General features: G+C 40.6%; 1 protein-coding gene across 3 annotated transcripts in view; it reads right to left on the bottom strand.

Moving 5' to 3' along the window:
* Positions 1 to 15,109, bottom strand: part of AFAP1 (actin filament associated protein 1) — a 117,401-nt gene that overhangs the window by 23,850 nt on the left and 78,442 nt on the right. For all 3 annotated transcript variants that reach the window (XM_074587499.1, XM_074587498.1, XM_074587500.1), the window contains exons 6-8: positions 13,125 to 13,304; positions 3,660 to 3,752; positions 1,963 to 2,047 (exon numbers count right to left, since the gene is read on the bottom strand). In XM_074587499.1, coding sequence (XP_074443600.1) covers positions 1,963 to 2,047; positions 3,660 to 3,752; positions 13,125 to 13,304 — 358 coding nt within the window. The remainder of the gene's footprint in view (positions 1 to 1,962; positions 2,048 to 3,659; positions 3,753 to 13,124; positions 13,305 to 15,109) is intronic.

Here is a 15,109-nt window from a genome sequence, read left to right as displayed (position 1 = left end):
GAGTTCCCATGTTTGAGGGAGGAAGGCCATCCGTCCATCTGCTCGTGGGGGATCATCATGTTCATCCCTCTGCCTGAGGGATGACCCCAAGGCAGCACCTGCCCGCAGACAGGTTTCCATCCCACGCAGAGGCAGCCGATGACCGACTGTGGCTGTTGAGTGGGTAGGAGATGAAAAGCATTGAAAAAACCCAGAGACTGAGAAAAACTCATCTCTCTCAGACAGAAGCCCAAAGGAACCATTCTCAGCAGCATGAACAGACAGTGGAATAAGCCCATTTCAGTGCTTTTTTTGTTTGTTTGTTTTCCTGCTCTATCTTCCTTTCACACTGCTGTTTTATTCTGCAGAACTGAGAGGCACCAGAAATAAGGCCTTCATGACTCAATCTTTTCGAGTCTAAAGAATACATCGATTGCCTGACAGCCAGTGATTCTTTGTCACAAAAGCCTTTTCTTCTCATTTCCTTCCCCACAGCAAAACGAGCAGCTGGTTAAGAGCAGAGCAGAGGCTGGCCGATGGGTGACGGCTGGAGACGACTGCTCTCCGGAGTCTCCCTTCCCACGTACTCCCTTAAGTATTTCCTATCCGTTGTTTAAAAAAACAAAAAAAGTGTAACTTCATCCAGAACCACTTAAAATGATGCCAGGGATATTTTAATCTCCTTTCAGTCATTAATACCTATTCTTTTTATTACCACATATTGAAGGGAACAATTTTCAAAAGCAACTGGTATTTTTAATTACCCTCCTTGAGACACCTAAGCTGAGCTGGTTTTCCAGCAGCATGTGCTCCATCAGCCTGTCTCCCATAGGGCACCTGAGCCACCAGGCACTTTTGGACATCATGGACAACAAGCTTTTGGGTCACAGATGTTTCTCGGCAGGTTTCAGAGGCTAAAACAGTAGTGTGCTTTTTGAAAGCTTAGTAGAAGATTTTATATGGTGAAATTTAACCATGTACCACAGCTTCTAGAAACCACAAGACCTGACATTGTTCCATACCGTTGGGTATGTCAGAGATCTGTATAGTCAGGAAATGTTGGAAAACGACCCAGGGAGAAGATAAAGGAAATGAGTCAAAAGGCGAGACAGCGCTGGCACCAAGGCCAGTATCGACATTGTGCTCACTGCAGCTCACATTACCCTTCAGCTTGACAGCTGCAGAAAAATGCCTTCTCTAAATGATACCATTGCTATACGGCAAGTTAACAAAGTCACAGAATTTCTTCTGCTTTGAGGAGCAGGGAGGGGGGAGCGACGGGGGAAGAGAGCACAGGGGTTGAGATTTTTAGACATAACTCAGACAAAATTCCCTCTGGGTTTGGGATGTGCCTCTGTAAGGTTATAAGGACTACAAAACACGCATGGCTCCAAAGTAGCATATGTAAGATTATATACACAAACCCACTGATAGTACATGATTATTTATATTTTAGTATGTTAATAATCATAAATGTTTTTATATATATGTATCTGTGTAAACACAAATATATAAACTGTATATATGTGTATACATACACATATATCTAATACACGTGATTCTTTCCTTCTGTTCAATGATAGCTTTTTTGCTTAGAAGCTATACACCCATAATTTATGTTGCCACTATACAGTTACAGTTAATAAAAGCAACTGTTAGTTGCTTATAGTGGTCACTCAAGCTCTGAAAAACTGTACTTTTGAATACACAAAAGCCTAAGTCAAAATTTCTATATTCTGTTTCCTTGTACTAATTATATTGATTTTACCTGCACAACGACAACATCAAATGCCTTCTGTTCCTGCAAAGTTTTAAGGAGCCACTCTTAACATAATTCAGCTTTCACGTTAAATTTAATCCTAATAAAAATATTAAAAAACTTTACTGCCCATTTTTAAAAGACAAAAGCCAGGTATTTCAGCACCTATGGCTCTCTATATGCACATATAGTTTCCACCAAGCATCTCTGCGTCTGAGATGTACCTTGCTCTTTTCCATTGCACACGGTAGTGATGCCATTTTCCACAGCACCCTCCCCATCTGAGCTTGGCCTCTCAGACGACAGCTTCTGCAGGGACAGAGAGATTAGCTGACAGACAATGTGGGCACTACCGCCAAACGACGCGAGTCAATTTAAAAATATGCTTACTGTGAAATACAACACATTTCAAGCTCTCATCCACTTGGAAGACAAATAGCAGACAGTGAAAAATTCAGTTTTAGAGAGTTTATTTACATTGCCATATAGGCTTTAGAAAAGCACAGAAACCACAAAACGGGTCTATATTTGAAAATAGAGTCAAAACAGTGAAATAATCATAAGTAAATAGTTCTTATTACACAATATATTTTTCATTAATATCTAGAGTCTAAATGTTGCTGTTTATTAATCTGATAAGCAATTAACAATTACATAGATAAGAATAATTTTAAAATTATTTCTTTTAAAAATGCTTCACATATGCATTTACAATTACAACTTATCAGAAAATAGTTCATTCCTACATGGTGCTTCAGTACTTCCAATAGCCACAAAAGAGAGGCTTTTGAAATAAATTTTCAGCACTGATTATTCTGTCATGGTTGTGTACAAGACACAGGATGACGCAGTAAAGAGCTTATGCCGGCACAGTTTTGGTAAGCACATTACTCATGAGTAGCGAAGCCATGCAGAAGATTTACTGATTATCCCAAAAAGAAACAAATGAGAAGTTTTGCTACCCTTTTTCATGGCACACCTTTTAGAAAACACCTATTTTATGTCACTTTCGGTTACTGTCTTAACACTCTGCAGGTGCGTGCAAGCATGCAACACAACAGCTTTTTGCCTTGTGAAATCAGGAGGTCTGAGCTGGCACGGAACGAACATGCTTTGCTTTTACTATCCCAGGTGCAATGCAATGTAACGCTACTGACTGTAGCGTCCTTCCACCATGGGGTTAGAATTTGCCATCAGGAATTTAGTGATGAAACCTTTGTCACGGGGGCTTTTAAGCAGGGTGTGCAGACGCATCTGCTCACACGGATGCCTTAACAGAGCAGGGGCTTAAGTCGGTGCTGTTAATGTACTGATTGTTCAGGGCAGGGCTGTTCTCCTTCCTAATTCTTGCTCTCATATCCTGCTGAGTCAAGGCAGCAGAGACAACCACATGTGAATAGCCAAGTTTCTGTGTTGAGGCACGAATGCTTGAAAGGGTCTGCCAAAACAGTGACCTCAGCATGCCCAGGGAGCTCTTCAAGAACTAAAGTCTCAAAACCAAAAGACTTTCCCTGAAAACTTCTGTATAATCTTCAGCTATTCTTCCCCGAGGGTCACATCCCCACTTGCTCTTTGCAACAGAGAGTGTCTCTGCATCACAGCACACATATCAGACCCGCTGGCTGGTTGTGACCAAGTGAGTAGATGTGGCAGGAGTCTTAATTCTGTAGGATGTGTGCACGTATCCAGACAAAAACGACACAAGGGCCAACAGTCTAAGACAGTGGCACAAGTCAGCACAAGTTATTGAAGAATGCCCCAGAAAACGGTCTCACATGAAAAAGTCAATACATGAAATCCAGAATCTAAATTCAATTTCAGCTTCATGGTCCAAACATCCCCTAAACCATGCATTGCCTAGCAGTGCGTCTATAATAAGTAATCACAAGGAATTTTGCATTCATCATTTCAATAACTTTACCTTTTCCAGCTCCGTCTTGTGCACTGGAGAACTAGACAACGGCCCATCAGAGTCTACCGCTCCCGTACAGTTGCTGCACACATCCTTTATAACCTTAGGAGACAAGGTGAAGCTTGTTAATAATTCACAAAATACAAATCAGAGAAATTATATATGAATGTGAAGGGAGATGGAAGGAAAATCCCACAGACATTTACTAGGCTGGCAGGTGTCAGGCAGGCTGCCACGACACCAACTTCTCCACGCTGCCTCCCCAAGTCATTTCGTGCGTGACCTGGAAGAGACATAATGTCTAGAGGTGGAAAGTTTCAGTTTCTAGACAACCTAAGCTCCAAGGCTCTCCTGAGTAAAGAAACCAACGGCGCTGCTGATTTCCACGTGCTGGTTTTGCAATACGAACTCAGCTGACACCACCAAATTAATTTCGTTATGATGACGAAAAAGTGGGATTAGATCCAAGGTCCCGCATGTCAAAGGACAAGAGTTTTGCATAATACTCTACCCAGCTGCTTATTTTTTGCTATTGGAGAATTAATGAAGTGCTGATCGACTTACAGTTAATACTGCGCAGTGGTATTTTGTGGCATTTTGTATTATACTTACACATTGACATAAAGGTATAGGTAAAAGTAGTTGTAAATGTGTTCTCAGAAATGGGAATGGCATTAAGTCTGCTTTTAAAAAGTTAAAGAAAAATCCAGAACCAAATTCACTGAGGTTTTGACAGAATGTGAAGAACTTCAAAACCTGAAACTACATGAATGTAAAAATACGCAAAGAGTAAAGACATTTGATGACTCCCTATGGGCATAATTAAGTTTTTTTATCTCTCGTGAGGTTACCACCAGCCCATTATGAGTCTGAAATTGCTTGTGCTGATGAGAACAGGTCCCGGCTCTCCATCCAGACTCACGCTGAGGGGGTGCTGAGCTCCACACCGCTGATTACAGCCATGCAGCCACACAGGGACAGCAGAGCCAAGTGACCTAAGAAAGAAAGACCCTACTCTGCTGGAAGCATTACCACTAGACATGCAAACTTTCCCCTTCACATGTACATGTACGTGTTTCCATATCCAGCTCCTCCTTTCACACTGTTTACAGCAAGCCCGGCTGGCAGAGAGGAGGATCTGGCCCGAGAACTCCCAGTTCAAGGGAAAACAGCAATTATCTAACTATCAAAATCCAGATTTCTTTAAAGGAGAGGAAAAGCAAAACAACAAACAACTTCATTTCAGTTTTGAACGGAACAATATTGATGCGGAAACCATTAAAGAGCTAAAGATGGCACCAAACAGCCCTTGCACAGCACTGAAGTTCTCTTTAAGGGTGAAGCTAAACAAATCAAATGTTTATGGGCTTTCAAAGACCCTATTGCTACAACTCATGAGCACATCATAAATTACAGGCACTGTATACCATAAAGAAGGAAAGAGCACCAGCCCCGTTTTACAGATGGAGAACTGGGGAACAAAAGAAAGATTAAATCACTCACTCAATGTCACATAAAAAAAATCTAAGCACAGCAGGGAAATGAACCTACACTTTTATTTCTGAGCTAGTATCTTAAAACACTTCAGCATCCTTTCTTGACTGTCTGAACTTCCCGGTATCTTGCCCTAGACACATAAGCACAGTATTTCATGGCACTTGGTGTCCTTTGTAACAGAAAACTTAGATAGATCTGTTGCGGAGCATTTGCACCTCAGAGTTAAATGTAGCCCTAAATTCCTCAAAATCTTAAGAATTTTTTTTATGTTTTATTTTTAGTTCTTGGGACTCAGCATGGTGTAAATACACTGCTGTTTTCTTCCTAGAGAAATGTAACCGTACAGTTTCTGGGAACATTCATTTCTGTCTCCTGCATGACCCTGATTCAATGGCTCATGTTTTCAGCATCTGCTCACACCACACAGCTAGTTAATTTTGGCAAAGGCAGATAGTAATGGGAGTTACAGACAGAACAGAGGGAAATGATTTGGCAGCGCTAACTGAATAGTATGTGCAAAGTCATGCACCCAAGTAAATCCGGTTCTTATCATACCTCACATATTTAAGGAGAAGCTGAAGTGTTTAATTGGGCTGCAATTAAATTTTGATTAAAAAAAATTACACACCCTCAGATGGAAGTTCAGGGCAAGATCTGAAGCAAATGCACATTCAAGGATCCAGCACTTCAGTTGGGTTCAAGGGGTTCACTGGCAAAGACTTGCTCATCGCCTTCTATGTGCAATATAATTGTGTTCGATGCACAGCATAAAACTCACACTTCTACAGCTCACCAGGATGAAATGCCTTTAATATATAATGGTTGCCTGGATGCACTCTCTATAATTACATTTGCAGACAGCTGCCATTATAAATGTGGTTTTCACATGCTTATAGCTTTAACTCAAAATTTTAAGGATAAAACATTCCACCAGTGTTGCCAACTTGCATAATTTCAATCACAAGACTCGGCATTTTTGTCAGTTTTTTTTCTATGCAGTCTCCTGGAGTCATACGAAAACAAAAGATCGCTATTTTCATTAAAAAATAGTTGTGAGTGAGAGTGGGGAAAGGAGGTCCGCAAACTTCTATCCATTGCAATGAAATGTGTGAAAATATGAATAAATGTATCTCAGTGGCTCCAAAACTAGAAAGGAAATAAAAAGAATCCCCAAGTGTGTTATTTTTAATAAAATGGCATAATCTGGAAGGCTGTACTGAGAATACTTTGTAATGGCCCATACTCCATTAATAGTTTAAGCTTTCCCACACATTAGAAAAGGGAAATCATTCTCTTTTTCTCACCACAAATGCCTTTGTACATTACATATACACAGACACAGGGTCATCTGCCAGGAAAATTGAACTGAGATCATAAACAGGCTATGTATTCAAATATTTAAAATATATAAGCAAATGTAATCAGAAAACTGAAGACCTTTAATTTCTTTGGATAGCCTCAAAACTAAATACATTTAAAATAATCTTCTGTTATTCCACCACAAGAATTTTAAATACCACAATTACCATTACAATGTTACAATTAGTAGACTTCAGAACTGCCGCTTTCAAACGCAGACCTGGAAAAAGCTTGCGCAGCCTGAACTCTATTATTATTCCTTATTTATGTTATAGAAAGGTCTTGAATCCCCAGCTGGATCAGGATATACTTCAGTGTATCGCATTGACTGCAGTGACACGAGGAACAGAGGGGAAATATTTGCAGGTACAAAGCTGGAAAGATTCCCTGCCCCAAGCCATTGACAGTGACGGGTGAAGTCAGTGGAACTTCTGCCACGTGGTGTGTCTGGAATATCTCTCTCTTTAAAACTACCTTACTATACGAGCACTAACATTTACTATAAAGCCTTCATATTTTAAATGACACACCATGACTGGAGGCAAAATACTTACCCTACATGCAAAGTCAGAAGAATCAAATTAGGTTTTTCCAGCTACCTTCAAAGATCCAGGCTTCAGATAAAAAGCCCAGGCTGTGCAGTAAAAGCAGAAAGCCAGCTGCTTGCCAGCCAGACCCTGCCACACAGAAACCCAACAAATTCAGAGTAAAAGTGCCAAATTTGTAGCTGGTTCCTTGTAGGTGACCTCTTTGGGACTCGATAAGGAGTAAGGTGGAGTCTTCCTGCATTTGAGGAGCTTGGAGACCGCTCTCCTGGTGGGTACCGTGGGACGAGTTCAGGCTACAGGCTGTGCTCACCACAGGGATGTGATTACAGCATCTCGCCTTGTCTCGTGTTTTCCTGAAACTCACCGGAGATGCTCTCACTTTTAATATGATCGAGTTCAAAAGTGATTAAGGAGAAAGCTGATGGCCTGACTGCACATTTGCTTCACTTCTGTATGTAACCAGGCCAGAAATCCATCCAGCCAACCCACCCCCCCATCCTCATCTACCCACATGTTTCACAAAGACAGGAATTGTTAGAAATGGGATGGGCTGAATCCCTGCCTCTTTCTTGTCTCTGTGGCTTCACTCTGAAGACAGGAATATAGTAAAGCTGAAATCTGCTTATACACAACATAGCAAAGGGAAAAGGGTTTGTCTCCAGACGTAACTCGGTATTTTTCGTTCCCGAAAACCTCCTTTTTTCAGTGCTGGAGAAGTACCGACTTTCTGAGACTCTTTGTCATTTTGGCATGACTAATTCTCACTTTCTCTCTTTTGGACCCTTAGACACTACATACATTAGCATCAAACTCCTCCTCCTTAAGAGAGGACCAAAACTCTCTCGGCATTTTGCAGAGAAGAAATGCCCCAAGGGGTTTACCTAGATAAATTAGAGGAAAGGCAGAAATTCTTGACATCGTAGCCTCTGCTTTAAGTCCCCCACAGAAACTCCCCTTTACCTTCATCACTGGAAAACATCATTCTCAAGCATCCCCTAGCCTAAAAAGATTCATCTTTCTGCCTTGTTGCTGTTTGTCTGAGCAAAGTGGTGATGAAACACGAGCACAGTAGCAGCCAGCAAGCCTATCTTTAGTGCCTGTGTATCCCCTTAAAAATACTTTTCTGACATACTCAACCAAGACAAGTCCTCTATCCTTTCTCCAGCATTATTACCATGAAGTCTATTGCCATATATGGCCACTGGATCGGGCAGAGCCCAGGGAAGGAGGCGCTGGGTGGCTGGGGGGCCGCTGGAGGCGTTGCTGCAGCAAGGGCAGAGGTACCCGAGCAAGGGCAGCTGCATCCCCAGCCCAGGCGGTGCAGAGATGCAGACCCCATTTTAGGCCATAAACCTGAACTAGGTATGATTGAAATAATTTTCCATCCAAAGCTGCGAGTAGGAGAGAAGAGGAATACTATCTCATGGTGAAAGCAAGGGATCAAGTCTCAGCCCTCCTGGGTTCTGCTCTTAGATCTGCTACAGCTTGCATTTGTGATTTTAGCCAGGAACTTAAAGAAAACATCCCTGAGAAAACATGCAAATAGGATGTTTGCTGTTCTGTATTCACTGGTGTTTTGGGTTTTGTTTAACTTTACATATGCCTCTGCTTTTTTAAAGTAATGTATTGTTTTCCATGGTGCCGGTCACAGAAACACACTCTGGTTCACAGCCAGGATGGGGTCCTCCAGCTCTGTCAAAGCACACTGGCAGCAGTCCTGCACGCTGGACGAAGCCCTCACATGCAGCTCAGTCTGCTACGCCTCCAGATCATGCCCTAAATAGTTCTTATGCAAACATACTGACCTTACTGTGGTTTCTACCAAGGTATCTAAAACCCTCTCTTTGAGACAATAGCCGTGTAAGTCCTGGGAGGTTTAATTTAGTTTGCAAAGCTTTCACTGCTGGCGACGGTGTGGAGTGGAGAAAGAACCCAGCCTGACTGTCTTGGGACACAGTATGTTCCCAAAGTTCCTTATAAACTAACAAACGCTATATGGAAATCGCTTGTACCAAGCATACATCCCCAAACGCACTTTTTCCAGTCAGTTTTAAGGCACGATCGTTCAGCACTTGACTCGACTCAGCTCCAAAATGGAGATAATAACCTCTTTGGGGAACATTACTTAAGCCAAGAAAGTAATGTTTGAAGTGTTTTGAGATCTCTCGCTGGAAATTCCCATAGAAAGTAAAACCAGCCACACAATGTTTACAGTTCCAAGCTCAGTTTTGTGCTGATTCAAACTGGTAAAAGAAAAGCTCTGTCAGTAGTTTATTCTTCAGTAAAACTCAGTCCACAGTAAGTCTGGAGCCCAGAAGTTACTTGACTCCCCTCACTAAGCTCAGGGCAATGAAAAAAAAGATGTTTTCAAAGACTTCTACGAGAGACAATATGCAGTTATCATCAGAGACGGTAACTGGGTAGGACAACCAGATTAACAGCCCTACGAGGAGTGTTGCAGGGTCTTTGGGTGGCTGGATACAATCACAACCTTGATTTTCGTCTCTCTTCAGGGCAAAAAAATCCCTCTTATTACAACAAGTTCAGAACTGACTGAACATTGTCAAAATGATAGATGCAGCAATGTCTACTTATAGCTGAGAGATTCTTCTCTAAATTACAGACCCTCAACTGAAGAGATTGCTGCAAAATGGCCGCACACCATAAATGAAGAAAAGTTAAAAAATGGTGCATAATGCTAGGGAAAAATGAAAATCAAGGCCAGTACTTCAAAATGATAGATTAGCTCTCATGCATGATAAACCAGAAATACATTTTTGCAGGAGGCAATGCAAAAAGGAAGAGAAGGCCTTGGGACCAGACACAATGACCATTTCCTTCTTTCACCGGTCTTCTAGAAGAAGCTACATCAGAACTTAAGTTCTTTAGCATTCACATATTTTTAATATTAAGAGCAGTTTTCTGTGGCCTAGGCTGAAGGTCCTGCACAAAGAACACATTCATCTGTATGAATGAATCCACTAAACAAGCATCTTCTTGTAATGTCATGTTCTTAGTAGTCCTTTTATTTTTAATGTACCATTTCCCAGGGATGCTGACGAATAAATGCAGTTTTAACCAGTCCGTTGGATGTCCTGAGACAAACAGGCAGATTTAAGACCTCACTTGACCACAAATGCACAAAAGCGCACACAGATGCACATATACTCAAGCGCGCACGGAAAAAGCTCATGTTTGGGTCTGAGTGTGTAACTGCACACATTTTTTCATGTACATTTTTGTGGGAAGATTTTTAGGACTCAAGTCTGGAAAATTCCACCACTTTATGTTGCACACCATATTACTGCTATGATCTCAGCTCTAGCCTGAATTTATACTAGTTACGCTCCTTGCTCTGAAAGCTTGACAGGCTCTTCGGTGACATCAGCTATCTTTTTTTTTCATCAAGCATTTGTTAGCTGGTAAACCTGAAACTCCCTTTGTGGTTTCCAGTCTAGACTTCAATTTGCACTAGGTTTATCAGCTGGCTTTTTTGGTGTCATCTTTACAAAAAAGGTCTGAAATATTCCGCATTTATTTCATGCTTGTCTTCCAGTAGATATTTTAAAATTATTTGCTTAAGTAAACGTATTTTATACGTTTATACGTATAAAGTCAGATTACATCTGATTTAAAAAAAAAATAATCTGGTTTAGTTTTCATGGGAAAATCTGGCCTCCAAAGCCATTCTGAGCTTTTCAGGCTCAAAAGTAAAGCTGTAGTTCGACACTTGCATATGAATTCATGAGAATCTGTTCCTGAGTGACAACCTGGCTTGTATTGGTATGGTACCTTTGACAGAGAAGGCATGTTATGATTTAAAAATGTGGTTGCAGGGACCTTTCTCATTGTCAGTCTCTGAATCTGCCCATTTTATTAACTGCAGAAATCACACATAGGTGACAGAGCTGGGTACAACCCTGCCTCTCTGAGTGACAGGCAGGGAAAGCTCAAACCATTTCTCCCAAGACAAAGCAGTGATCTCTTTCTCAGTACAGGAACTTATTAACAAGGCCACACATGATTTTCAGAAGTAAGGCTTGAATGAGCAAGAAATAATTATTTTCACAATAACAAAACCAAAAAAACCCTTACATTTTGCTACATTTTTAAAAATACAAAAACCAACGCTTTTTTTCTCACAAAGCTATACTTCTTGAAAACATTGGAGCTGTTGCAAGAGCTGTGCAGACCATTTTTGGTCAGGCAATTTGGTGGATAGGCAGTTTGTACTACGCAGAACAGAGAGGGCTGCAGCAGCGCTGAGGACTTGGAAGCTGAGCGTACAGTAGCATTGCCATGTACTTGAAGGAGTTTTTATTAATAGAGAGCTTTGCAGCATGAAGGGAATAAATAAAGTGCTGTCAGATTGTCTCCAAATGCTTTGCAGATAACATACTGTTCGGCCATTCACCCGCAGCACACACAAGTTTGTTAACATGCAACTGTACAAAATCTTTGTTTTCTTTTTTTTTTTTTAAAAGTAGCAGGAAGGCATCTGGGATATGGAAAAGTCTAGCACTGGTCTCTCTGCCTGTGTGGGGAATGCTTTATGTACAATTTAAAAAAAAAAAAAAAAACAAAAAACAATTTTTATGAAAGAAAGTCCGATAAATGCCAATGAATTCAGCATTACTAAACCCAAGTTTAGCACAACACAGGAAATAATGGTGCCGTTACTATGATCAAATTACAGTGGAATTCCCTTGGAAAAGAATACGACTTATGAATTTCTTTTCATTCCAATCAGTGTTTTTGAAACTCTAGGTGAGTTAGTGGGACACTTGGATGGTGCTAGATTTTAAAAATTAAAACAAGATACTGATGTTAGAAGAAGCCTAACGGATACATCGCTGTGATAAGTTTCTATTAAAAAGGACCGCACTGAGTGTTTTTTCTAAGCTAAGATACAAACTCACAGTCAAAACCAAACGCACACAAACCGCAAACCCCCAAAAGGTATATTCCAATATTGCAAAATAGGAAATTACAGATTAATTTTCCATTTAGTAAATTAGCCCACAGCAGAACTCATACCTCTTAAGCTGCATTTTATGTCTCCCTCTTCTGCAGAGAAACTATCTGCCATCAGGAAATTCCTATGTGTTTAATTTGATTGTATTTGGAAAAATACAATTTATTCTTAGAAAAGTGAGTACCATATAAGGTTAGATCAGAGCGCAGCATGGAGAATGCCTGATGAGTCTTATGCATTCAGACTTTTATATGCATTTAAAAGGCTGGACTTCAAGGTCTTAAAACAAGCTACTGAAACTGCAGTGATACATTTCCCACACTACTGCACTGACCTCCACATTTGAGACTGGCAAAGTCCAACATAAAGACTAGTACTCTGGTTAGGATCTAAAGCTGCAGCCCTTGCACTGGGATTTTCTACATTTTCAGACACCTAACAGAAAGGAGTGGAAGATGACAAAATCCCATTTCTCAGAAGCCTGCATTCCCAGAACAAACCCTAACAGATGATACCCTGCTAAACCAGGATTAGCAAACTTGAACTGACTTCAGGAAGCTGAAGGATTTTTCTCCATCCAGAGCAATTCAAACAGGTATCTCCTCAGAGATCCTTCTTTTTAAAAAGGCGACTGTGAGGTTTGTATGCCCAATTTTTGCAGGGCAGCCTATGGCAGTTATGCACATATACCACTCCAAAAAGCAACCTGGGTGCCAGCCCCCTCCACATTAGGGAACTTGAACCTTCAGCGCGCTACCGGTGTCCCCTAACCACCAAAGCTTTCTGGAAAATGAGCCGGAGGTGAAAACGCAAGGGACTTTGCCACCTCTCCTCTCGGTGCCAGATTATTGTGCAATTAGCACTGAAAACCATAGGCAGCAGCAGCTGTGTAATACTGAGCTGCTGGCTGCCCAAGGACTTGCTCGGAGGCCTGAACTTTAACTCTGTATTTCTGCAGTCCCAAATTAGATAGGATTTCAGTGGTCTGGATTTGCCTGAATATTACTTTCTGTATCTCAGTTTTAACAACAACTGAGCGGGCAACGGAAGCACTTTGTGGGTGGAAAAGCTCCTGGCCAGAAATCCCCCCCTTACCTTTAGCCACTGCTCTGCCTGCTCTTTGCTCTGTACTGCCAGAACCAGGGCATCCGCTCCTTGGTGCGAGATTTTCAGCTCATGCTTCTTCTTTTTGCTGTCCTTGGGAATGTACGTGATACTGCAGTCATTCAGGAGCAGCTCCATCTGGGGCTGCTGGTCCTTGGAACTTTTGTAACACTAAATAAATGTACAGGAAGTTCAAAAGTTAGACATCACCTTTCTGAACCTTGGGGGAAAGCTGTTATTATATAGACATGCTATTTTTTAATTTTTAATATTTTCCGTGCACTCCTTTACCACATACCACAGAGTTCAGCCAACGCCAACTTTTCATTTCTCCTCCTCATCCCCTCTGTAAAGCAAAATTACTTCCAGACTGACATTAACAGACATCTTTTATTGCAGGACAGGTACAACATATGGAGAGTATTAAGCTTCTCTGCGTTATCCTTATGACTCAACCTTGACCTTGGTCAAGTAGGAAAAGGGTGATTCAGGATATCTGTTCACATGTAGCAGCAGAATAAACTTGTACAGTTAACGACTTTAAAGCCTCGACGCTCACCCTGCCCTGCAGCAACAGCCTGGAGTATCAAGGCAAACCTGCGCCAGTGCCTACACGCTGCAGCCACAAAGGCGCTGGCACAAGCCCTGCCCAGCTGTTCTTTTTCTTGAGATAAGTAAAAAAATTGTCACCCTGTGGAAAGGGGGCAAAGTCACAGGACAGTAACATTTTTAGCTAATTTAGCTAATAATTAATCAGTCACTGCACAAAACCGCATAAATCTCCACATTAGTCTACTCTGTAAGCTCCTGGATAAAACTATATGACTTACCTGATGGTTTTTCCCTCAGTAGTAAGTGCTGTCCTTGAACAGCCATTTCATGCTGGATCACTGATGACCTGCTCTATGTTTAAATTGGTGATCTAAAGATTAAGGGTTTCACATTACATCGCTTGTCCTATAGACCTAGTCTCTACTCTTGTCTTCTAACATATCAGTACAGTTGCGGTTCATCAAGCTGTCATCAAGTGCCAGACTACAGAACAATGTTTAACTGTGTATATGATTGTCTGGCTATTTTATATACTTCCGTAAATTGGGCTTTTACTCAATACAACTAAGCACAAAGGCAAAAAAGGTATGGGATAATAAAGATGACTAATTAATATGCACACATATAGAATAATTGAGTATAAACGTGTGTAAATGTGAACAGAGAAAATCACACGAACTTTTGCATGTCTGCGGCAGTCATGATGCAACTGTTAGGAAGACAGTAGCTGTTAAAAGTATGTTATAAACACAACAACGCAGGCTGAGCAAATACGGCCACTCTAAACCAGCCTCTGCAAATCACTCGTAATCCTCCTTCCCTCTCCAGAGTTTCTCTAGCTTGGTCACAGATTTTAAGTTTGTACTATTAAAAAAAATATTATGTTTTCAAGCTATGAAATCTTGAAAACATACAACATTAGTCACTTTAAGAAGCAATAAACAGCATATAATTCCCTTCAAATTAATTTAAATATTTTATTTATAGTTATACATTACTAAAACTGCAGTGTATATATATTAAAGGACTTTAAGTGAAAGACTATTCCCTACTAAAAGTTATTACTAATGTCTAATTCTAATTAAAATATTTTGGTTTTATGAGGACAGCTGCATTTATAATACAAGCAATTACTAATCCCTAAGAACATATATTTGTTTTACTTGTATATCTCATAAGTTAAATGTCCAAGTCCTCCTTCAAACAATAAACCAATCTTGTGTAACTTGGTCGTTAGACTTCTATTGTGATTTTTATTTTCTTAATCTCCATTACAGAATTACTGAAAAGACAATCCCTATAAGGAGAAAAAAACCCCAACTTTTCAGACCACACATGTGGCTAAAGGAAATGAAAATAGAAAAAAATAACATATTTCTATACAGAACAACAAACATAATTGTAGAAGAAATACTGTGTGACTT

The sequence above is a fragment of the Larus michahellis genome, chromosome 5 (assembly GCF_964199755.1).
Source record: "Larus michahellis chromosome 5, bLarMic1.1, whole genome shotgun sequence".
Classification (NCBI taxonomy): Eukaryota; Metazoa; Chordata; class Aves; order Charadriiformes; family Laridae; genus Larus; species Larus michahellis.
This window is presented reverse-complemented; position numbering and strand designations above follow the sequence as displayed.